The sequence below is a fragment of the Rhinolophus hipposideros genome, assembly GCF_964194185.1.
Source record: "Rhinolophus hipposideros genome assembly, chromosome: 3".
NCBI classification, from domain to species: domain Eukaryota; kingdom Metazoa; phylum Chordata; class Mammalia; order Chiroptera; family Rhinolophidae; genus Rhinolophus; species Rhinolophus hipposideros.
The window spans coordinates 31,418,526-31,444,474 of record NC_138049.1 but is presented as its reverse complement, the minus strand read 5'-3'; the positions used below and the strand labels follow the sequence as shown (position 1 = coordinate 31,444,474).

Sequence of the window (25,949 nt, the reverse complement as noted above, 5' to 3'; positions counted from 1 at the left end):
CACAGGCAACTAGTGGTTATCAGAGGAAAAGGGGTGTGGGGTAGAAAAGGGTAAAGGGGATCAAATATATGCTGATAGAAGATTAGACTTTGGAGGCAGAGCACACAATGCAATATGTAGATGATATAGGATTTTAAACTTGAAACCTATGTAATTTTTTAAACCAATGTCACTCCAATAAATTTAATAAAACAAATGTTTCTTTTTTATACCTATTGTCAGTGCCCTTCAAATATGTTTTTTTCTTGCCAGTATTGCTAGAATACTGCCCTTTTTTGTGTGTGTTTTCCCTAGTCTTTCCAATCCCATTCAGCTTACTCCCCTAAACATCTTCCCTTTTAACATATATCATTTATCAATTTGTATTCTATATTTGGTTTCACTTATTTCCATATAAGGTGTGTTTTTTGTTAGTTCATCAGGGACCAATTCTATATCAATATTGTTTTTTGTCATCATTCACTCCATATTTCAGTGCTTGTTATAAGTGCTTTATATATATATTTTTGTTCGTTTTTGCTGACCAGATAGATGAGTAAATACAGTCTGACTGCTCCAAAGCCAGATGATAACAACCAAATGAGTAGTGGGACATTGATAAGAGCTAGTTATTCAGGCAGCTGATTTAGCAGTACTCTGGAAGAACTACTTTACCTTTTCATTTCATTTGTGAAGGTTGATCTGTATTAAAAACAGGGTAATTCAGAAATTTAAGATAGACCTTAAATGTAGCCTCAGTTTTGGATCTACTTAAGTAGTATGTTATATAGAGAATACATAAAATAAACAAATCAAATGAGATGAGAAAAAGAATTAGGAAGCATGATAATATTTGTTCTTACTTTCTAGAGTAAATATAGTGTGCCCAAGGAATGCTGAACATGCTAAATTATCATAACATGTTATGTCGTGATAATAATAGTACATCCATTATCTTTTCATTTTTTGATTAGGCAGAAGTGTGCTTAAAGTTAGTCAAAATAAAAAGTCAAGGGCCATAAAAATATTTTCTTTTAATTTCTGAAAATTAAAACAAAATAATTTCGTGCTAAATAGTTTTAGGGTTCACAATGTATAGAAATGAACTTTGTAATGACAGTAATTTCCCATGACAAATGGTAAGTGTCCACAACTGAAGTGAATCTGTTGTGTTTAATTTAGTTTGAATTATTGGGAAAGGAGAGAATAGAAGTAGTATAAAATGTTAAAAATTTATAGGAAGTGTACATCTCTGCTATTTTTGCATAAAGTAGATCTTTCACTTCCAATCACAAAAAAAATTTTTCTCATCCCCTCACACTTGGGTTGCTTGTTAGCTGTAGTGAGTAAATTTCTGAGAAAAGGGAAAATATTTATGTAGTGTGTCTTTGCATGTAAAAGAGTAAATATTCAGACACAGGCTACTACTATTTTGAAAAATTAAAAGCTTAAGTCACAAATTTTGTGTTTACTAAAGATTTTTTTTTTTAAATAGTGATCTGAGAACAGTTATTTTTCTTCCATAAACGTGGAGATAACACATTTTGCTTTAATATAACTACAATTTATTCTTTTCATCATTTGCTTTGTTAGTAGGTCAAGGAGAAATCATACCAAAGAAGGGTCCATGGAGAAAAGAGACCAATCATATCAGAATTAAAATTAAATTGAAAAAATTTAAATCAAGGAAATCATTTTTTCTGCTTTCGGCATGATGTGCAAATGAATGCATTTTAAATGGGAAATGGGAAATTTCATAGCCACTGAACAGCGGTGATGTGAGCTCTGTGGCCAGGGTGGAGGCAGGGTAAAATATACCTGTGGCAGCTTTTGGTCAGTTAAGGAAATTACATTTGAAACATTCTGATTGCATTGTGGAGCCACAAGAAAATTTACAGTGATTTCTTTTTAGTGGAACAAAGTACTTGCTCTTTTCCAGCCTCAGAATCATTTTCCAATCGTGCTGCACTTAACAGGCAGTGCACATTCAGTCATAAGAGAAATGTATTTCCTGTGCACACACCTGCACACACACACATGCAAAATTTTACCAAGCATTGATGTATTTCTTGGTGCTTGTGTATCAAACTTAGCCATCAAGTAGAATTTGTGTTTAGTTTGAGCATTAATTTACCTTATCAAAAAATGCCTTTCACTTACTCTCTCTCTCTCACACACAACTGTTTTACCTGAGATGTGTTCATAGTTTCATACTTAATATGATATGGAATAGAATGAAAGGTTGTGTAAAATTATAATCATGATTTCAATTATCTTTTTATCATGTAGAATGAAATAGGTACTTTGACCAGAGATAAAAAATATCAGTGCTAATTAAATACATTCAAACTGTATCAACTAAATTTGTAGAATGTTGACCTTTCTGTTAAGTTATATAACATTCTAATTAAAACAAATATATTTTCAAGTTACAAATAACAGTGATGAAGTGTTGCATTAGACAATTGTATAAATGTGCATGAAAATTGAGTCTAACAGCAGAGATGAATGTAGTTACTACAAGTTTAGCAAAAACCCCCCAAAATAAAGTTGTTTACCAGCAATTAGTATATATGTGTTTCCTTAGTGAAAGAATTTATTGTGAGTGGGGATACATTAACTCTTTCAGACAAAGATTCTGTTTCCCAAACAACTCTATTCATATGAGCAACATGCTTTGTGGAACTCAGGATTTAGCCTCCAGCTGTTTTCTGATGTTGGAAAGTGAAACACTAGGGTTTGAAATGGTTCTGGGGACACAGCCTTCCCTGTCAGGGATTCTAGCAGATGCTGGTATAATTTAATATTCGTGGAAGACAGAGCAAATATAGAATAGCATCAAATTGATTTTGCAGAGTTTTCAAGCCAGATGTCCCTTGGCATTTACATGGAAGAAGTCTGCTGTGTACCAAGTTGCATATTTTTGTGTGCAAGTTCTCAGCCATGGTATGTAGTCATTGGTGTTTTGACAGCCATCTGCTCAGTCCTTACTTTTTCTGTTTGGCTGTAGCTAAAATTGAACATTTTTTTGAAGTGGAAAAGTCCAGGTAGTTTTGATTATAAGAGAACAGAAAACTAGTACTCAGTATTAAAAATAAAAGAGCAATGCATATCCTTGACTTAGTAATTCACCACTGTGGTGAAAGAGAACGTCTTATAAAGAAGAGTGTAAAATAAATAAGCTCGTTGAGAATGGACACCTCATTGTTTTATTGAGTGTGTTTTAATTGTGTACAAGGCTCTAGCTAGACCTTGAGAAATTTACAGGAGCGAGCAACTCCACCGTGACAAGCCCAAGGGTAGCCTGTTCTTGTGTACAGTAAGCACCCCATACATTTTGCTGAATGAATGAATATGTTAGAATCCTTACGTAGTAACCTGTTTATGTATAGAAAATTTCATCCAACTGATAGGTTTCAATATGTGGAGACGTGTGCATCCATAGAAATATGATATGTGTATGTGATATATATGTTTATATGCTGTAAGTGAATGAAAGAGAGTTTGATAACAATTTTTGAGCACTAACTATGCACTTACCGCTACGCTAGACATTCTGGAGATTCAAACTAAGTATGTAACATTTTTTCTAATGTCGTTAGTGCATCTACATAAAAGGAATAAAATAAAGAACATTTTTAAAATGATAAATTGTATGACACAGATTATTTGATAAATAGGAAAGGACAGGGGATTGTTTTTATCAAGAGGATGAATTTTGAGCTTATTTTGAAGGAAATATTAAATTTAGACCCAGGGAGAATAATTCTGGTAGAGAAATTAACACAGTCTAGGTGAGGTGGGTAATGTATTCATGCATTAATTGAGTCATTTATCAATTATTTTTTGAACTCTTTGAGTCCTGCATTACATTAAGCGATAAATTATTAAATAAGCTTTCAATTCAGTTTAGAGAAATAGAGACCATAAGCAAATATAATTATGAGTATCTAGAAATCTTAGGGCCCCATATCTGTTTCATAAACATGATTTATAAGCCTGCTTTATTACTTACAGGGTAAACAAAATATATCTCTCTAAAGAATAACACTTTACCACGCTTGTTTGTTATAGTCAAGCAAAGACATAGTATTCTGAAAATGTAATTTAAATCTATTGTTTCAACATGCTTGGGACCAGTTTATGCTTACAGTTTTATGAGTGAATAAATATATATACTAAAAACATTTCATTCATTAAGTTGACCTTGAGTTTCGAATAAATTTTGGAGCCTGAGTGAATCATTATGGTCCTTGAATTTAATATTTTATGTGTGTCTAAGTTTAAGATTTTAGTATTATCAACTCTTTATTAATATTTTAATATTTTGAATAAAATAATTATTCTTTGAGATATTTTAGTTTGACCAGTAATTTCTAGCTATAAACCTATCCGGTGGCAATCATGAAATTCAATATCAATATGAAAAAAATGACCAACCTTGGACTGTCTTGACATGTCTGAATCCACCAAATATATGTTTCACTCCCAAAATAATTCAGGCTACATTATTTAGATATGATTTTAGATGGTACAATATATTATTAAATTAACCAAAAACAGATTAAAAAATATTAAAGATATACAAAGAGAACAAGTTAGAGAAATGGGCAGACACAAATCAGAAGTTTCATGTATAAAATTGAAGAGCAATTTACTTTGTAAGCAAAATTCTCATGACACTCAAACAAGATGACGAAGAAATTATTCTGTATGCAAATGTGGAAAAAAATAGTTCATGATTCCATAGTGATCCAAGTGCTTATTATACATCAGAAATGAAGAGCTCTAACTACCATGCAATTAAAGTACTAGAGAGTATAAATAAGAGTGGATCATGTATGGTGGCTTATAAAAATTCAGAAGTGGGTAGAATTTTGGTACAGTGATACCTTGAAAAAGGAAACTGATTAGGAATAGTTAATTAGAGAACAGTTAGACACCTTCTGTAACATCTTTCAAGCAAGTATGTTTCATTTTGGATGCCACAGTTATTGTAAGATTGATATTCCAAAGGCCTACGATCCTTGGAAACTTACAGAAATGTTCTACTTCATCCCTAATGATACATATCTAGACTCCATCAACTTGAGTGCCAAGCAGAATTGGGAACTGAATACGTTTCTGTGTGGACAGCTAATAATCATTCCAAGTTATTCTTCCCTTCTTTATTTGTGTCCCAAACTCATTGACTGTAGTGAAGATAAAATACTTTTTGAAGATCTGGAAATATTTTTAGTGGAAATACTTATAATGGTAATTATTCCGAGGGAACTCTAAAGAAAATTTAAACATTTAAAGAAACTGAAGTTATTAAAGAGCATAAATTTAGAGAGTTATTTCTTAATACCTATTGATAATTAGAGAAAAGAAAACTCCTTTCAAGTCAAGAGTTGTGAGAAATAACATGAGTTGTGAAAGAAAAAGAAAGACCCAACAAAATCAGGGAAAGTTTTAGAAATGTTTTTAGTGTGCAGTAGTAAGCTACTTTTGGTCACATTTGGGCAAGAGTTTTTCAAAATTTTCTAATTTTGGAAATCATGAGTTGATTTTTAGGAATGACATGGTGTCTTCTTCCTCAGACCTCTATGGCAGTCAGTTGTAGAACTTTCTTGCCTTTACCTATTGACTTAGAGCTGCTTACTAAAATCTACCTCTGGCTCTGAGGTAGAATACAGATATTTTCCCTTGGAAAAGCAGTTGACTCAGAATCACATCCTTTCTCTAGACCCTTACCTTCACGTTGTTCGTCTCCAAACCTAAGTTCCAGATCTTTCTTTGCCTAGGCATACAGGGTAAAAATTAGCTGAATCTGGTTTCTTTGGACTTGGATTCACCATTACCTTAGCTCATCCACTGGGCTTGAACTCTGTCCAGACTCACTTTAAGTATCTTTGAAATTTTCTCTTTGCTGTCTGTTGTCAACCCCGACTTCTGGTCCTTTATTTACTATTTGCAATATCAAAATGTTTCTAATAAAGCTTATACAGAAATTATATCATATAGTTCTATTTTACTGTTTGAAGTTCTGTGAAGTCAGGGGCCTTGCCTGTGTTGTTCTTGTATAATTATTATCTGGACACTTGAAGGAATTCAGTGAGTATCTGTTACATATAGTCAAAGAACTGGGATTGCATTTGAAAACACAAGTTCTGGCTTTAGGATATTACCTGTTATTTCTGATCATCCATTATTTTATATATAAAATTTACATAATAAATACCTACTCCACCTATCTTATTTTATATTGTGAGAATCGAGATCAGTGAAAATACTTTGTAAAGTTCAGTGCTACACATTTATTATGCTCAATGAATTGCAATACTCAAACTTTAACAATACATGTGACAAAGGCTCCTAGTTTTTGGTTTTGTTTGCTTGTTTTAAATCTGCTAAACCAGAACAAATACTATACCATATTGTGTCATATATAATGGGCACTTTTTTGCCCAAATTTGTGAGGGAAAAATAGGGATGCACATTATACGTGGGTAGTACTAAATCCGTACCTATATAAATATTTTTAATTCTTTTATTTATGCTTATGAATTAAAAGTCTAATTCTAGGAATCAGTAATGATATCTGTGTGCAAAATAATGCTCTGGAATACGATAATTGGTTTTGTTAAATGTACAATGAACTTGCAACAATGAAGAGTTCTTGGCCTTCTATGATGTGTAAATATGGTAAATTTGTTACAGGTACATAAAATTTCTTATACAGTGTATCTGTTCTCATGTTTTGCAATTATTTGTTACCTAAAATCTCTTGTGCCATAATATGTTAAAAAATAAATGCTAAAATTCCTTTATAATACAAAAAACAAGTACCTAAATGTAAAGAAATAAAAATTTGAAATAAACGAAAGATTTTTTTCCCCTGAAAGTTTGAGCCAAAAACTTGGGTGCACATTATACACAGGAGCACATTACACATGGCAAAATATGGTACTTACTTTATGCAGAATTTTAAAAAAACAAATTAGGACTGTATGACCAAATTATTTGATGTCAATGACTCTAGTCTCTGAGAGTAAAAAGATTAATAAATTATGGCCTCTGTCTTCAAGGAACTTAGAGGTTCATGGTCAGGCAATGTTGGTAAGGCAAAAACAAAATTATGACAAAACTCATTATATCTGAGAGTTTCTATGTGCTTGGTAAATGAAAATTATTATTAGCAACACTATGCTAAATGATGTAAAATGCTGATTTTTCACTTCAAGTATTTACAAGAGCAAACAGAATATTTGTGAGTTTTCCTGAATATTTATATGTGTGTTCAAACAGCTGCCAGAGAACAAAGTGTTTTGCTATAAACACAGTCAAATCTCACTTCGAAAAAAATATGTCTATACAACAAGTATTTCCATAGACATACTGAATCTGCATAGAATGTGCTTTTAAAGCATAAAACAGAATTAGATGCTTGAGTCAGCTGTGAAGTATTTTTTTATGCAACCCTCATTCTAAGTCTTCAACCTACGGATAAGGCTAAGACCTGGTACAATTTGAAAAGTGATAATGGAATATAAAAGTTCCAGAAGCAACCTAGCAGTGAACATAACTTTAACATGTATTTTTTAGAACCATACGTTTATATCTTCCAATTGTTTTTTTTGTTTTTTTTTTTTAAGAAAGTACTGTAGGAGGAGGATAGATTGGGGTATTAAGAAATATACCCATCAATCAATCTAAATTCTGATTTATCAGTCAAACTAACTAATCCCAGGAAAGATTCAAAGTGACTCACAATAAAACACAGAAGACAATTTTGTGTATTTTCCAAGACAAGATGAGAAACTATTCAGAGTGTAGGAATTTGGGCTTAAGAAGAAAATTAACACAATAAATTTTAGAAAATACTGGTTTTAGCCCTTGATGTTAACCTTATTTCTGTGTTGTCCAGTCACCAAAATGATAAAAGAAGTGTATCTGTGGGATTCTTTGTATGTTTTTTTTGTTATGTTTTGCTTTTTAATTTTTTTTTTTTTTGTCAAAAGGAAGTTTTCCATTTTGTAACAGGCACACAATTTATGCCCTGAATTCTCAGCTCAATACCCCATTGGAGAACATTTTCGAGCACCTTTATGTGTTCAGTCCTGGCCAGGCTTTGAGAATACAGTTGCAGACAAAATAAACAGAACAAACATGATTTCTTCCATCATGGAGCTTCTGTTTCAGCAAGGGAGATAGACTTTGGATAAATTATTATTACATAAAATTGCACGTTTAAATCAGTGCTACACAAGAAAAGTAAGGCATAATTAGGGATTGTGATGGGGTCTATTTAGAAAAGGTTAAGAAAGATCTCAGAGGAAATAAGAAATAAGGAAGAAACACTTGTGAAAGATAGGAAGGTACGAAAAGTGGAAGAAAGCTAAGGAGCAGAGATTTCTAGGCAAAGTCTTGAGGAAGGAAAGACCAGAGCTTTATTCTAGAGATTATTTAAAGTCAGTATTCTTTGAATGGGATGAGAGTATACTGTAAACCAGGATAATAATTTTTAATTTTAACCTAGATGCAGTTATAATCCATTGAAAGATTTTAGAGGTGACCTCATCAGATATGCATCTTAAGAAAATCCATTTTGTTAAAAATGGATTGAAGAAAGGCAAAGGGTAATCAGGAGTCCATTTAAGAGGCCGTTGCAGAAGTCCAGATGTTAAATGCTTGTAATTTGACCCCAAGTGTTGGCAGGGGCACTGGAAAGAAACAGATGGACCTGAAATTAATTTGGGGTTAGAATTGTATTTAGTGATGGAATGGCATCCATAAAGATGGACCCTGGGTGGATACAATAAAATGTGTTGAGCTCAAGAGAACTCAGTAGTTTGTTTGATGTGTGTGTGTGTGTGTGTGTGTGTGTGTGTGTGTGTGTGTGTGTGGTGTCAACCCAGCTTCAGAAAGCTATCTGGCCTGTAGATATAATTTGGGAGTTGGTGACTATGCAGATGGTATGTAAATACCTTAGACATGCAAGAGATTATCTGGGGAGGAGAATGAAGTAAGAAAAGGGTTGAGGATCATGCCAGAAGGAACTCTAAATCTAACTGATAAAAGACAAAAATGAGCCATGTAAATGAATGTAACTTTCCTTTTTCCTTTTGTCTGGGTCTTTTAAACCAGGGGAAGCACAATGTAAAACATTGCGTTGTTGTTTTATATCTGTTTCATTATTAGAGATAAGAAATTGTCTAGCACTGCTTACAGAGCAGAGCCCATGGGGAACAGCCTCCTCCCGGCTGCCATTGTATGCATCAATGCTTACATGAGCCCCCTCTGATATTTTTGTTTGAGGTTTGTAAATATAAGCTCATGCTCTTTGCATAGCAATCAGCTTAGAGATTTATCATGTTTTCATTTTTATATTTTGGATTGCTAGCAGACACAAAGTTTTTAATTTGTGTATTTCTATATTACACACAACTCTATTGTGGGGTAACTGCCAAATTAAGGCTATAATTTCATTCTCAGTGACTTAAAAGTGTTTTGCATTTCTCCTTTGCCTTTTTTACTTCTCATTTTGAGTTTTCAGGCACATCTGCCAAATAGACATTTAGTTTATAGCCTTGGTTTTGGAAGCCAGGCAGAAGAGAGCAGATACCGAACATATGTTCTACTGATAATGATGAAGTGAGGTTGGAAGAAGCTTGGAAGCAGTCTATTTCTTCCCAACTGCCACCCCCTCAGTGGATATTTTGGGTCCTCTTATGCTAGAACATTCTAAATAAGTGCCCCAGCTATAACAATTATTTTTTATCATATGATATTGGAAAATTTTAGGATCATTTAGTATTGTTCTACAAGTGGTACATTAAAAAAAAAACAGTTCTAATTTTAAATGGATAATAATTAGAGTTCCATGCAAAGAGTAAGAACTGGGAATTTTGTTACTAGAACAGTGCCCATCAGATAATAGGTATTCAATAAATAATGAAATTGGGAGTAGTAGAGACCTTCATTTTGGGGGGATACATTTGAAATTAGATAAATAATCTAGTTAATCTAGGCATAGATAGGATTTTTTTTTGCTAATTTTTTTCCATTTCAAGAAGTTATTAATTTTTCTATCTTTATTGAAAGATAGTGTGGTCAGCTTCTGTTTACCAAGCATAAGGTAGTTAGTTTCAAAAGAATATTTGGAAGTGTTTGAGGGATTTTGAGAACAAATGCCTTAACTTGAATTCACTGTTATAGATAATGCACCGTTATGTTCTTCTGGTGTATCTGTTGGTGTTCTTACCAGAAATATGAGTTATAATGGTAGTTATTTTCTTAGGTATGTTTATATTTTAGGTTACTGCAAATTCATGATGTAATCCTGTCTTAATAAGATCAATGATATCCATTGTCAGGAAGTTAATAAAATCTTATATTGCTTGGCTGGGCCAAGTAGCTAAGATGGAATTTGAATTCATAATGGCCCTCGTAGTCTATTTTAGTCAGAATATCTGCTATGTAGAGTAAGTACTGATGTTCTATAAGCAAAACCTGATTAAGATCCATTCAAGTATGTTTACATCCGGTTTGTTTCTGATGACAATAAAAATACCTAAATTTTCATCTGAATTTGTTTGGAAGGAACAGAGTAAATAATTTTAAAAGTTAATTCCACAGAGGAACATGAATTACTTTTTCTGATTTAAAAAGAAGAGACCAAACTAACCGAGAATTCTCCAAAAATATCCTTTTATTTTGGAAACTGAAAAGGACAGAATTAAGCAACAAAAGAAGACAGATTTGAAAGGCCTGTAAACATGAGTTAGGACTAGAATACGTGCTCTCCTGTTTTTTGTTTTTTTTTTTCTTTCTTTTTTTTTTTTGCTTCTAAACAACTGGATTCAGCATTATTTTTTTTTCCCAGCTTACAAACATTGTTGTGTCTGGATGGCTATTAGCTCAAATTGGACTGATTTTCTAGTTCTGTAAAACTCTGCATCCACGTCATGGATCAAGAGCATTAAGTTACTTCGTGCAGTGCACAGCTGGAAATCATTCTCTCCAGCAACATTTTGTTTTGTCCTGTTTTTTTTTTTTTACACCAATGTGTTCCTACACACCCACATACTCAGGATTTCAACAGACAAGTATTTCCTTTTCTTCCTTGACATGTCTTAGAACATTTCAAATCGTCAGGTTATCTTGTCTTTCAAATACTGAGGCACTCGCAAACAACTCTGTTTGCTTGCATGAGTATTATTAAACATGCTCCACAGACATACAAGACTGAAATGGAAAGTTAGAAAAATTCAAACAGACAGGTTCCTCTTATTCTTTTGAGAGGCCGTAGGTATTTGGCATGAACAAGTAGGAGAAATATTGTGCACCAAGAGCAGGATGACGCAGAGAGCGAGAGAGAGAGAGAGAGAGAGAGAGAGAGAGAGAGCGAGAGAGAGAGAGAGAGAGAGAAAGAAGGAAAGAGAGAATGTAAACAATACATGATGATTTTTAAAAATTATTTTAAAATTGAATATATTGAAGAAAATTGTTTTATTGACTGATGAGTTTTCCATAGGAAGTCTCCCATACCATCTGTTATTAATTCTATTCATGAGTTGTCTTTGCAAGCTGGACTATAGAAGTTAATAAGAAACATTTCTTGTGAAATTAAAGCATGTCTATTGTGTCCACAAATATTAAACATACATCATTCTTTCTATGAACAAAAGTATTATAACACACTAGGCACAGGCAGTGAAGACAGATAATCCACGCTCTTTATTTGGTTTAATATTTAAACTGATAAAACAAGAAAATATATAAATTATTTTTGCCAGACTACATTAGAAAGATTGTCTTTAAAGACATGAACTAGATTGCAGTCATTTTAAAATGATGATTTACCAAACTGCACACAGTTAAACGTAATCAAAATAAAGAGCACAATGAAAAAAAAAAAAAAGATAACTAGAGGGAAACTTTCACCGTAAAACAGAATTTTTAAAGTAACATTGGCCGCTTCTGGTTTTGATCATTCTCTAAGCATTGGGTCTTTGTGTAAGAAATTGTGATTGTCGTCACTACTATTGTTCCTTCATATTTTATCCTACACATGTTTAAGTGAAGTCACTGTATACATTTTTATCAATTTTGTCAATTATAATAAAGTTATTCTCTCTTGATCTTCCTATCTTCATTCTGTGTGTGTGTGTGTGTGTGTGTGTGTGTGTGTGTGTGTGTGAAGGGGGTGTGTGTCTGTGAGTGTGGGGGGGATACTATGTAATTATAACATATGATCTTTATTTTCATCTGGCTTGTTGATCCTAAGCAACAGAAATCACCAATAGTGTTTAGCAGCAATGTATTTGAAATATATCACATAACTTGCCGAACTGTTGGAAATATTTGAAAACCAGGCTCAGGAGACCACAGACATCAAGGCCATTCCTAGGTTTCACTGCCTGAATAACCTAGTCAGGATCCCTTTGCAGACACTGCTGTTACCCCTTCATCTCCCACTCCCACTGATACTATTATCTCTGTTACCATCACAATCTTATTTTCCTTATCTCCGCAGTTCTGTACTTCAGGAGCTCAAGATTCAGAGCCTAAGAAGTCATTCATACATGCTCAAACTGAAAAAGGAAGGGGAGAAGAAAGATCTTACCTCCCATTTCCTTGGCAGGGTGCTGCAAATCCTCCGTACTAGATACAAGGCCAGTTACCCAGTAATAGAAATGGAGGCTGGATGTCTGGACAGCCAATAAATGATAAAGGTCTATTGTATTTTTCAAATAGCTTGGGCTTTTTTTTTTTTTTAATTATTTCACTGAGCTAGAGAACCAAAACAGAGTTCTACATTTCCACTAAATTGAGGTTCTGATTAGTTTAATAGCTTTTCTTTGCCAGATTTCTCTCCAGAAACATTATACAAATGCATGTATTCATTCTCATTCAATAAATTTAAATGTGTTATTACACACTAACTAGTGTTATCTCTGGACTCAATAATGTTATTATAGATTAGAGATCCCTGTGAAAGATATTAAAAGTTTCAGTGTGATGAGGGTTATAAAATATCAACTAAGTGCTGTGTAGACATCAAGAAGGAAACAACAAATTCTGTGTGCAAAACCTGGAAACAATTTTACAGAGAAGGGGATAGTTGAGCTTGGTTGTGCCATGAACGATGAATAGATGATCATGTTAAAAAAGAAAAAAAAGAAAAACATTTTATGTGTAACAGACAACAGAATGGCATGACAAAGATATTTCAAAGCACCTGGTTTATTTGTAAACAGTAATATGTCAGTACACTGGACGTTTAGGAAGGCATGAAAGAAGATGAAGACAGATGAGTTCAGAGAGGTAGACAGGGGCCTGATTATAAATGTTCAGAAAACCAAGGAGTTTGATTATTATGCTATAGGTGATAGCTGACTCACAGAGGTCTTTGAGCCAGAAAGTTACCTAATCAGACTTCATTTTTAGGCCCATGATTTCTGTGGCAGTGTGGAAGATGAGCGGAAGTGGAGTTATGCTATAGGACTGGTTAGGATACCTTTGTAGTAGATGTACGGTAGGATAGGATATCCTCATATAAAAGTATAGACGATGGTGATGAGAGATAGATAGATAGATAGATAGATGATAGATAGATAGATAGATAGATAGATAGATAGATAGATAGATAGATAGATAGACAGATAGACAGACAGACAGATAGATAGATAGTGTTAACCTAGAGACAAAAAGAATTTGGAAGCAAAAATTTTACAATGATGAGAAGTATGACATATTTGTCCTCAAAGTTCTTTTTAATGTTTTCCGGTTTCTGTGGAATAACATTTTTTTTTAAATATTGCTTTTCACCTATTTAGTAAGAATATTCACCTATTTAGTAAGAATAGCAGAAACTTGGAAGATAAAGATAAATGTGAATCAGTTACCAATATTTTTGTGGCTGGTGTTTTGAAGTCAGTGAGTAAGGGAAATGAGCATGTGAAAGGGTGGATGATAGGGACTTGTAAAAATGTTACGATTCTCAACAAACGGAACTGACTAGAAAGCAGCATGTGGAAGCTGGAAGGAGGCCTCTTTTCCTCTCCCAGTAATTCCAGGATCCACTGAGGAGAGCTACAGAAGTGTCATTGTCAGAGGAAATTAAGGCTTTGATTACATTAAGAACATTAAAGGAGTGATTTCTTAAAATGGAGAAATTTTGAAATAAATTGTAGGACTTGTAAAACTGTGATGGAAGTTGGCCTGTGAGTGTGTATATAGAAGGGAAAAAGAGAACTAGATGGCACAAAGCTCAGGAATGATGTAGGAGGCGAAAAGGGTTTTTTTTTTTGACAGGGAGAGAAGCTGAGGCAGTGTAGATCTTTAATATTAAAATTAATTCTTGGAGTGTCAATTTCCACCCTTTCACTTTGAGTCTATGCTTGTCCTTGTAGCTGAGATGTGTCTCTTGTAGGCAGCATATGGTTGGGTTTAGTTTTTTGATCCAATCTGCTACTCTGTGTCTCTTTATTGGTGAGTTCAGTCCATTTACATTTAGGGTGATTATTGATATGTGAGGATTTCCTGTCATTCTGTCTTTAGTTTTCTGGTAAGGCTGTGTCTCCATTGTTCCTTTGCCTTTTTGTTGTTGTCTGTTATTTCTGTGTGGTAGTATTCTATGATGTTTCCCTCTGTTTCCTCTTTTATTACAGTATATATTTCAGATTTGGATGTTTTTTGAGTGGTTACCCTTGAGTTTATGTAAAAGAAAGTTTGATATTTAGAGTATTCCAAAAAAAAAAAAAAAAAAAAATTAATTCTAATTCATTTGGAATTACAGTAATTGTGTTTGAAAACTGGCTCTGCCATTTAGGTTTTGGAATTGGTTTCTTCATTTGTAAAATTATAAGTAGGCTTATTTGAACTGAATTCTTTTCTCTACCAGACAACAACCTTCTAATTCACTGCCTACAAAAACATTTGCCTAAAGCCTAAGGAACTGGTATGAATTGTTCCACACAGCAGATCACCTACTCTTAATGTTAGATGCGTTCCTCTCCGACTCACTTGTAGTTCTTAAAAAGACAACACTTATGTATGAAAACTGATTCTAAGTCAAAGTTCTTCATTTGTATGAAATAAAAGCTGGAAGGACTGGAAAGTTGTACAAGGAAAACAGAACCACCTACTGATTTCTGGCCTGCAGTTGTCTTAGAGAGACATTTGGCTGTTTTGCTAATCCGGTGTTTTTTTGGTTGGTTCTTCTGATTCTGAATGGGATTGAAAAGATAGTTTTCCTTTGTAGTATCCAATAAACTTTTTTTGCATTTGATTTAAGAAATATACATTTAATATTTTATTGTTACTGATATCCACAACTTATAAAAGCCAAAGAATGAAATAAATCACACACACACACACACACACACACACACACACACATAGTATGCCAAAAAATGTATACACATTTTAAGAAAGGGAAAAACTATTAAAATTGTAATACTCAATATAGACCTATAACAAAAGATGAGTACAAGTCATGTGTATACATTTTTTTTGCACCCCTGGTATGTAGTATACACACACACACACAAAAACACACATCTGTGTGTATATGCACATATATGTATATATGGTTATTTACACAGGTATATACTTACACATAATATGTATAATATTTCTATAGGTTCTTTGCCAAATTTTAAGAAATTTTCCTGCATGCAGAAAGTTGAAAGAATCACACAATAAACACCCAAATACTGAACATCTAGATTTAAAAAATAGCAATTAGCATCTTGTATTTGCTTTATCACACATCAATCCATCTGTACATAACTATCCACAAATCTGTGTCAAATTTTGATTTATTGCAAACTTCTTGCCTAAGCATTTCATCATGCATATCGTTAATTAGAATTCAATAATGGTTTACTTCTTTTTTAAGATAAAACATACCTACCGTGAAATGCTCAAGTCTTCATTGGGTGTAACATTCACTCATTGAGTGTAGAATTTTGAGTTGTAACAAATATATACACCTGTATAATAGAAACTCCTAGTGGAATATTAGCATTGCCCCAGAAATTTCCTCTATGTTTCCTCTAAAGTCAACCATTCTTTTTTTCTGTGTTATTTTCCCAGTAGATTAGGTTTGCTTTTTCTCAAAGATTATATGAGGGAATAATATATTTTTTGCACATTTTTTAGTAAATAAAACTTCTTTTATTTGGCATCATGTGTTTGAGAGTCATGTTGTTTGGATCCGTAGGTTTTCATTTTAATGCAAAATGTATTCTGTTGTATGAAGATACCACAGTTTCTGTATCAGTTCTCCCATTTAGGGATACCTGGGCTGTTTCATGGACATTCACTGTCATTTCTATTGGGTATTTACCTAGGGGTGGAATTTTGAGGTCCTGGGGTCAGTCCAGGTTAAAATTTATTTCAAAATGCCTGTTTTCTGAAGTGGTTGTACTAAGTTATATATCCAATACCAATGGAATAGGGTTCCAGTTACTCCACAATATTATAAACATTTGGTGTTGTCAATCTTTTTAATATTGTATCACTTAATGTAAAGCATTAGGATCTTGCAAATATATAGGTCCATTTACCATGATCCTTCCACCCATTCCTTTGTTAAAATTGTCATGAGCATTACATCAAAATACATTGAATCTGGCCCTCAAAGCAATGTTATAATTTTTTCTTTAAGCATTAATATGTATTTAAAGAACTTAGGAAATAAGTCTATTGATTTATATTCATGTTTACTTATACTTTCTTCTGTTATCTCCAATTTTCCATTAATCCCATGCAGTGATTTTCTTTTTTTGTTCTAGATGATGCATTTTTTTAGTTATAGAATTTATGTTTGGTATTTCTTTTGTGGTTTCTGTTCCTGTGCTGAGACTTCATATGTGTCTGTTCATTATAAGCATTTTTGAACGTGTCCTTGATCATGGTTATAAAAGCTACTTAAAAATATTTGTGTGCTAATTCCAGCATCTGGTTAATATCATTGTTGGCATCCATTTACTGCTTCTCTCCTAAATATGGGTGGCGTTATTATTTCTTTGTATGTCTAGTGTACATATAATATATATTTATTGCGTTCTGGATGTTGTAAATGATGCGTGGTAGAAACTTGGGATTCTGTTACGTTCTTCTGAAGAATAGGTATTTGTCTTTCGTTTTTGTGTTATATCATTTGGTTAACTTGTCTGGGCTCAGACTCCACACTCTTTTCTTTCCTATGGAACACAGCATATGTGATCTCTGTTCTAGCCCCAACTGGGGTACTTGGAGTCTGCCTAGGACACATGTAGGTCTGCCATCTGTGAGGGATTTGGGAAGTTTATACATGTATCTTGAGACTCCCTTTCTGTGGCTTCGCTTGTCTCCATTATTATTTCCTCACTTTACACCACTTGTGGGTTGCTCTTAGTTCTGTCCTCTGGTTCTTCAAGACAGTTAAAAAAAGAAAAAGAAAAAGTGAAACTGTGGTTTTCTATTTGAGTTTTAGCCACCTTTCCTGGTATAGTCGGGGGCACTTCCAATATCTTCCTTCTTCTGAGCATCCACATCTTTCCTCCTTACCTGTTTTGGGTTGTTATCCAATGTCTTCCTGTATTTGGGGTTTTTAAAAAAGATATTTTATTCCTAATTCGTAGCTATTATCTCTGTGAGGTTTGTTCCAATAGGATCTACTCCACAATTACTATAAGTAGAATCTCCGCACGCCTGTTTTAAAAATGCTTCTGTCATTTGAAACCAGAATTATGGGATTTTGAGAATGCAAATCATCAAAATCATGCAAACTTTTATACACATAATACAGTATTTGAGCAAGCGTATATAGTATAAATGCATCCAAATAAAAACAATGAAAATTGGGTGAATTTCTAAGTGTTTGCCATAGTATAACAATTTTTTTTTTATTTTTCAGGTGACGTAAACTTAGCCTTTTTCTAAATAGTCTATTTACTAAATGTGCATATGTCTGAACAAAACATATTATTCTCTATGTACTATACATATTTTAATCTTTATTAAAAATATATAACATATGAAGAATAAATATAATTTGTGATTTGTTCTGACTTTGTTCCATAGGCCCCAAATCCAACTAAATTTACTTACTCTAGCTACTATTCAGAAAAAAAAAGTCAATTATAATTGTATGGATAATGATGAGTGGCTTTTATGTCATTAACTTTACATGACCTCAAATTGAATTAAGAGGCTGAAGTCAATACTCTATAAAGGTTTACCAGCTATTCGTACTTCATTTACACTTGCAATGTTTATATAATCTTAACCAAGTAACCCATATTATATATGGCAATACATATTGCTCGGCTGCTGTTGGATGAGAATAAATAGATAAAGCCTAATAGATTTAATATATAATGAAAATGGGCTACAGTCTATAACACAACCTGATGAAGATTCCATAAAAGCTCAGATATTGAATGACTCTACAAAGTGATCATTAGCAACTAATTGGGGGCCTTTCCTGGCAAATACACTTTACTGATTTTTTAAAATCAATGATAAAATTTCAAAAACCAGCTGTTCCCTGACCACAAAGCAAGGCAATTAAATTGTGACAAGGTTAATTTTGAGTACATGATCAATAAGTATAACAGAAACAAATCAATGGAAAGAGCCCCCCCCATAAAGGTAAGTTTCACTATTTTTAGTTTATTAATAAAAAAAACTCCATGGAGGAACAAAGGTCTGGGGAGTGGGTAGGTATTTTATTCAATGTGGAAATTGATAAGCCTTACTAAGGATGAGGTTTTGGCTCTTGTTCAGGCCTCGGTAAGAATAAATCTGAGTTAAAGTGCTGAGTTCAAATTTTAGTGGTCAATCTTACTAATTCATAACGTTGTGCATATTGTTTATCTTCTCAGAGCTGCACTTTCTTCATTTCTAAAATGAGACTAATGCAGTCTATACAGTGGGATTACTAGAGATTACATCATATTATTTAATGAATCTGAAGTAGTTTTTGAATCAATGTGACTTCCATGCCTGTACTTCTCTTATAGCCATGTCATTTTGCTCACATTTTATTCATGTAATTCTGTGGGGAAATTGGAATGTAATTCAATTCTGTAGTTTTGGAACACACAATATACAGTAAAAGAATCTTCACCAACCATTTCCCCCTTTTTGTCTCTTTCATGGTTACTCAGATCTGAGAAAGTACAGGACTGGCCAACTCAAAGCAGGTCCCACAGGGCTGCACCAAAGCAGGGCATAGGGATTCTAACCCATAACTACAAAACAGACCCCAAGGTTAGAGTCAAGCTCAGGACTAGTCAGAGGAGAGGGAGGAGATAAGGATCACAGAGCAAAACTGACAACATCCTGGCACCATTTTAGAAACGTTGGTTCCTGCCTGAGACTGCATTTGTGGAAGTAAGCTGGCTTTGTTTGAAGGGGCTAGTAGGAGCTAAACTACCTAAACTCATCCTGCAGGCCAGCAAGATGAGAGATGAAGTTTGGCCTCTTAAAAACAGGGTTCACTACTTTAGTTTTTATCCTATGAATTAAAATTTTTAAAACCTGGAAAAAATCCCACAGAAAACAAACTGCTAACAGTGACCAGTAGGCAGTGGTTTGTGTTCATATATATATACAATATATTATGTGTATTCTGTGTGTAATCTGTATGCATCTATATCTGTATCTATTCCATATCTATATCCATCTCCATCTCCATATCTATATCTATATATACAATCATATAATCTAACCAAGTTTGAGCAATTACAAATTCAAGTACTCTGTCAGTCACCAACATCCACATAAGCTTTCAGAATAAAATCTATACTCATCTGCTATTTCCTCTGCCTGGTATGCTTGCTTTTTCTTTCTTTTCTACCAAATCAACTTCTGTTTCTTCTTCAAGATACAGTTCGAGATCACTTCCTACAATAAGCCTGTCTTATTGGTATTTTCATTCCCAAATCTTTTATGGTGTCTGGCATTATATGTGTTCAACACGTATATGATGAAATAATAATAATTCTATACTTAAATGCAAAATGCTGATGAATTACAGGAGAGAAAGGTAAATAGACAAACCTTACTTATTTAGTTATATCTCATTTACTAACCTAGAGAATAACATGTCTGAGGTGAAGAGACAATGTTCTGAAGACAATCGAATTATTTTAAAATTTGTAACGTGACAAAGTTCACAGAATTGAAGTTGTTTGCAATAAACCTTAAATACACAGGTAAAAGAAAAACATGTAACTAACTTTTGTAAAGTACTGTACTTTTTATAAAACACTCTACATATTTTCATGAAATAAATAATAATCTTTTGAAAGGATAATATTTTTTCTGACCAGTAATCATATTAGCTAACCTCACATCATTTTGACAAAATGTCTCATTAAGTGGGGGTTAGAGCATAGCAATGATGTGAGGGCTTGGGGGAGATATATCTGTTAGGAAGAATGAATTAGTGACTGCAATTAAGTAAACAGAGTAATGAACTCCTGAAAAACACAGAAAAATTGGGAACTTCAAATAACTATGAGCTGGAGAACAGCACGAGGCAAGAGGGCAATTGGGGCGGTGATGGGGGATTGGATTGAAACAGCAGAATCCGAGGAATTTTAGTGACTAGTAGTTGTGGAAAGAGAGGGAAAAGACAAAATATTGTTTGGAGGCAGCTTTTCGGGAGACCCTGAGAGTGACTGTGATGAGAATTGAGGTATTTTCCTGGCATGATGAATTCATCTACCTCTTTGAAAGTTTTAAAAGTGATTACAGTAGAGATTAAAATGATTTAGAATTGTTTTTTGTTTGCTGTACTATTATTTCTTTCACTGCAATTCTAAGGTTAACCAGCCACAAATTAACACTAGGTTTATGTAGATTTCATATGACATTTGTAGAGACCATGCAGTATAGTGATTAAGAGGATAGACTTTGGAACCAGACTCCTTGGGGTCAAATCATAGTTCTGCTACTTAATAACTTGCTAGCTGTCATCCTGGGCAAGTTACTGAATATCTTAACAAAATAGGGGTAATAGTAGTGTTTGCTCAGATGGGTGTTTTGGCTAGCAAATTAATCCACGCAGACATGGCATGTTAGAATAGTCCCTGGTACATTATAAACATTCACTAATGCTGAATACTATTATTATTATTATTATTATTATTATTATTATTATTCAGAAGATGCAGAAGAACATTTATGAGGCCAGTATGGATCATTCATTTCACAAATATATTGAGTGCTTACTCTGCCCAGCACGTGCTAAGTTTTGAAGGAAAGGCAGAAAATACTTATGAATTCAAAACTTCAGGGAGCTCAGTAAAGCATCAGGACATACGATTTAGTCAGTAAAGGACTTTTTGTCAAAGATTGAATTGATACGGACCTACTTGGCCTGGGTATAGAACAGAGACCACCTAGATGGTTATTAGAATGTTCTTTTCATAAATTGAGTTAAATTTTGTATAATCTTGAATGCACTTTCTCCAAGATGAGGTTTTCAGTTAAAGAGTGACTTCTGCTTAGTGACTCTACTATATTGTCATGAAAAGAGGTCTATAAAATGCAACAACATGCTAGACACGTATAAAGCAGAATTGACAGTAAGTCATAGAAAGTAAAAACGCTGAGTTGGTCTCTCCTATAGAATGAAAGACCTCTCAGCTGTGCGCTGAAATGGTCCTCTGAGGTTGGTTTTAAGCAAACCAAACACTTTTGTTTCTCTAAGAAATAATTTCTGATATATGATAATGGACTACTATGAGTACTTGTTGCTGGAATGATATTGTTATGTAACATGGCTACGTAGCACAGAAGGCAGTACAAAATGGTTTTCCAAAATCTTGCGTTATTTTCTATCTTCTCCAGTCTGGATATAAAGAAATTAACAATAACCAATTACATTAAATAATAATTAGAGCATAAAAGTGACCATGCAGAACATAGAGGCATAGTTCTGAAAAATCTTTACATATAATTATCGTTTACTACTAGATATCAAATAGTAAAATGGAAGATGGAAGATTCGATAAGACTTTTGCAATAAGATGAATAGAAGATTTTTAAAAAGTCTGTGTTAGAAAAGAGACCATCTTTCCAATTAAAAATTGGAAGGTAATAATTAAGAAGATAGCTTTCGATTCCATATTAAAGACCCAGAAAGGAAAAAAAAGGAAATGTTTATTTGATAAAACATGCTATTTTTGTATTGCACTTAAGTCAGATATTCACCACTGATTATTTCATTTTTGATGAATTAAATGCTCTGAAAAATATTTTACCTAGTTTTATTTTAAAATGCAGCAAAATCATACCACCTTGTTTCTGGTCCACAGACCTTCATTTGTCCATCTTTTTCAGGTTTATTTCCTGCGGTCTTGAATCTTGCTTCTAATGCTCTCATCACCACAAATGCAACATGTGGAGAAAAAGGACCTGAAATGTACTGCAAATTGGTGGAGCATGTGCCTGGGCAGCCTGTGAGGAACCCCCAATGTCGAATCTGCAATCAAAACAGCAGCATTCCACATCGTACGTATTTTAATGTGTACTTGTATGGCACTGGGCAGGACCCATAATTAAGAGATTTTGAGGCCAAGTTGCACTAAAGTCAAAGGGCTTGTGATCTCCAAATTTCCTAGAACTTTCTTTCCATTGTGAGTTTCTTTATAGCTCTTCTCCGTCACTTGACAAACATTATTCAAGTTCCTTGTACATACCAGATACAGTGCTTGTGGAGGGTTTTCTAGCTGAAGACCTGGGAGTCATTAGGTTTACTATTCAAGAATGGTATCTGAGGATGTGGTTATTAATTTGGGATTTAGTCATTCATTGGTCACTTATGTGCCTGGTGCTGTGCTAGGGATCCAACAGGAATAAGGTGAGGTCCCTGGTTCTACTAATGAAGAAATGGGCCAAAAGCTTACTATTGCAATATAGTGTGGTTAAGTACAAAAGAAAGAATGAGCACAACAGCCAGAGACAAAGAGAAGAGGGTCATAAATTCCGTCTGGGTGTAAATGAAGCCTTGTCAGATGAAGTGCAATCTAAGCTCAGATCCAAGGACAAGTTTGAGCTGACCAGATGAAAAGAGAGAGGGAAGAGAAGGAAAGTCAGGAAGATAGATCAGAATAAGACAGAAAATCTTACTTGCTCTGGGAACTACAAGTAGTTAGGGATGGCTAGAACTCATTCAGCAAGCATTTGAACACTTGCTACTAGCATTGCTTTGTATTACAGCATGATGTTAAATCAGACAAGCCCTTGACTTAAGGGACTTAGAGGGGAAAATAGGGGAGACAGAAAAGTAAGTTGAGTGCTAAGTGGACATCTAAAGATTCCTGGAGAAAGTGACCCCTGTTCTGAAAAAACAAGAGTTAGTGAGATGAAAAGGGGAAAAAGTATTATAAAATTTAAAAACATACATAAATCTTGAAGGTATAAAACAGCATTATATATTCAGAGAACTATAAGTAATTTAGTTTAACAAGTAAAGCATTTATATGGAGAAGGGGAGAATGATGTGCAATGGGGGTTGATTTAGAAATATGCATTGGGAAATAATGTCAGTGAGGTAAGTTATAATGGGGATAGAGCTTCACAGTTCTATTACTCTTAAATTTGCTTAGTTTTCGTTCTCTTTTTGTTTTAAGTTGCAAAACTTGTAAAACAAAGAGAACTTTCTCTCACAACTTGTTTTTCATCTCAAATGACAGTTGGGAGGCATTGTCTATTCTTTCCCTGGTTTAACGGAGTAATGCACAGTCCCCTCTCTATTATCTAATTTAGAGATAGAGAATCAGGACTTTTGTGATTAAAACTGCTGGTCTTATATTTGGCAGAACTGAACTTTTTAGTGCCCACCTCCTCAGCCATTTCTCTTGCTACTTCAGTTCCCACTGATGTTTAAAAAAAAAAAAAAAGTTAAGGAACCAAAGATGGCAACCGTGAGAACCTTCCTTGCCTTTTAATGACTGGTTATTTTCTGTGGTGTAGATTGTTATGGTATGATCCTAAGAGTGGGGAGTGATGGAACACATCCTGTCTGTTTGTTATTCTTATATACAATGATAAGAGCAAATGAATCTAGGTCCGAGTCCTGGGAAAACATCAAAAGCAGTAAAGTTGAAGTAAAGTTCAGAAAATAAATGACTTGATGGACTACAAGCTTTAGATTAATTAAGGAAAAAAAAATCAAGTCTGATGGGGAGAAACTGACATTGGTTCAGGAACCAGTGGCCTTGATGATATAAAGAATATGAGAAAGCCTGTAGGCATGGAATTGGTGGGCAGTTGGTTGGGAATGTGTACATGTCTGTTTAGGATCGATTTAGGCAGACAACAGAGTTATTGTTAGAGAGTTAAAAAGTATGTAAAATATGTGTGTGCATACATATACACATGTACATATAATTATATATGAGTGTATATAGATATGTATATAAATATAAATACATACATGTATAGTTTCTGCCTACAGGTAAAATATTAGAGTAAATAAGGCTTGGATATAGAAGGCAATTAAACAAATTTTCAAAACAGTAAACTCAGGGCTGTAACTTGTGATACATATTATAAATGATGTAGAATTTCTGAGAAGGGAAACATCAGTGGTAACTGAAGTAACAAGAGAAAATTTCAATGGGCACTAAAAAGCTGAATTACCCAAGATAATAGGGGAAAATATTCCAGAAAAGGAAAAAAGAAGGAAAAGAGTATAGTCACACTAGACAGGCTAGAAGGAAGATACAAAGATTGGAGTAGGAAAAAAAAATTGAGTGGAATAAAAATCTGTCAATAACCCACATGAATATATTCTAGTAAAAATTGGAACAACAGATGACAAAATTCCACAAATTCAATGAACAGCTAGAATAAAGTCTGGAAGATCTGTACTTAATTACCATACAAAGAAAAGGATACTTGAACTTTCTGATTGTTATTGGACTGTGATTCCCAATTAAAAAGTAACAGTTTGAAAAGTTTACTTCATCAACAGTTTCCTCAGCAATTTGCAGATGCAGTTAGATTTGAGTCAATTTTTGTAGCTATCCCTGTTAAGGATGTTATAAGTTTTAATCTCCTTTTAAATAAGGGTAGTATGCCAACAGTCAGTTCTTGCAAATTAATTATGAGTAAACTTTCATAATGGAGATTATGGTTAATTGTTGATTCATCTCCTGGTCTTCTTTTGATGAGTAATTCTCATATCAATTTAACCTGAGGTGGCATATATCAACATTCCCAGTTAGACAGCTCCCCTCACAATTACTAAAGAACAATGAATTTGATTTGGAAATGTGGTTGTGTGTGTGTTTTTATATCACATATTAAACCCACAGTTGTAAAGAATAATCAAGAGGATGTTTAGGGAATGTTTGCTGTGATGTTTATTTTTCTACAGAAGCACTGTCAGTAATATTTCATTTATGGGTTCTGATTCCTATTCGGCCGATTTCAGCACCCACTCACATCACCAAGGGCATTTATTTGATATTTAGGTATGCTTCTTGTATTTGTTGTCATTATAAGACTTGATTTTCCCTAGTTTCAACAGAACATGTTAACTAGTGCTAATTATTCAATATATTCAGAAATTTTACATTTCATTAATGAGATAGGATGCCTCATCTTAGTGGACTGCTAATGTGATAACACTTGATACAAAACAAAGTCCATACAGCTGTTTAGTTGAATTAAATAATTTGCCAACAAAAATCTGTTTTTTTGTTCTGTCCTATAACTCATATTACTATGAGTAACACAAAGATATAATGCTTTATGTTTTCAGTTAAGCAGGTTGTAGCAGACTTCACTAATAAAATTAATAGGTAATGAAAATGTTCCAAATCTAAAAATGACAAATTTAAAAAAATCTGTTTTTTAATATTTTTTTTTTCATTTGAAGATGATTTTACTTTACGTTCAGACTCCTGTTGCATTGAGGACTTCATTTTGCTTGATTTTTATTTTCAAATTTTTTGTTAAATGTAATTTGT

General features: G+C 33.6%; 1 protein-coding gene across 2 annotated transcripts in view; it reads left to right on the top strand.

The window, feature by feature from the left end:
• The window catches only part of LAMA2 (laminin subunit alpha 2), a 531,205-nt gene that overhangs the window by 113,196 nt on the left and 392,060 nt on the right, over positions 1 to 25,949 (top strand). For both annotated transcript variants that reach the window (XM_081040014.1, XM_081040013.1), the window contains exon 2: positions 22,312 to 22,482. In XM_081040014.1, the coding sequence (XP_080896140.1) occupies positions 22,312 to 22,482 (171 nt within the window). The remainder of the gene's footprint in view (positions 1 to 22,311; positions 22,483 to 25,949) is intronic.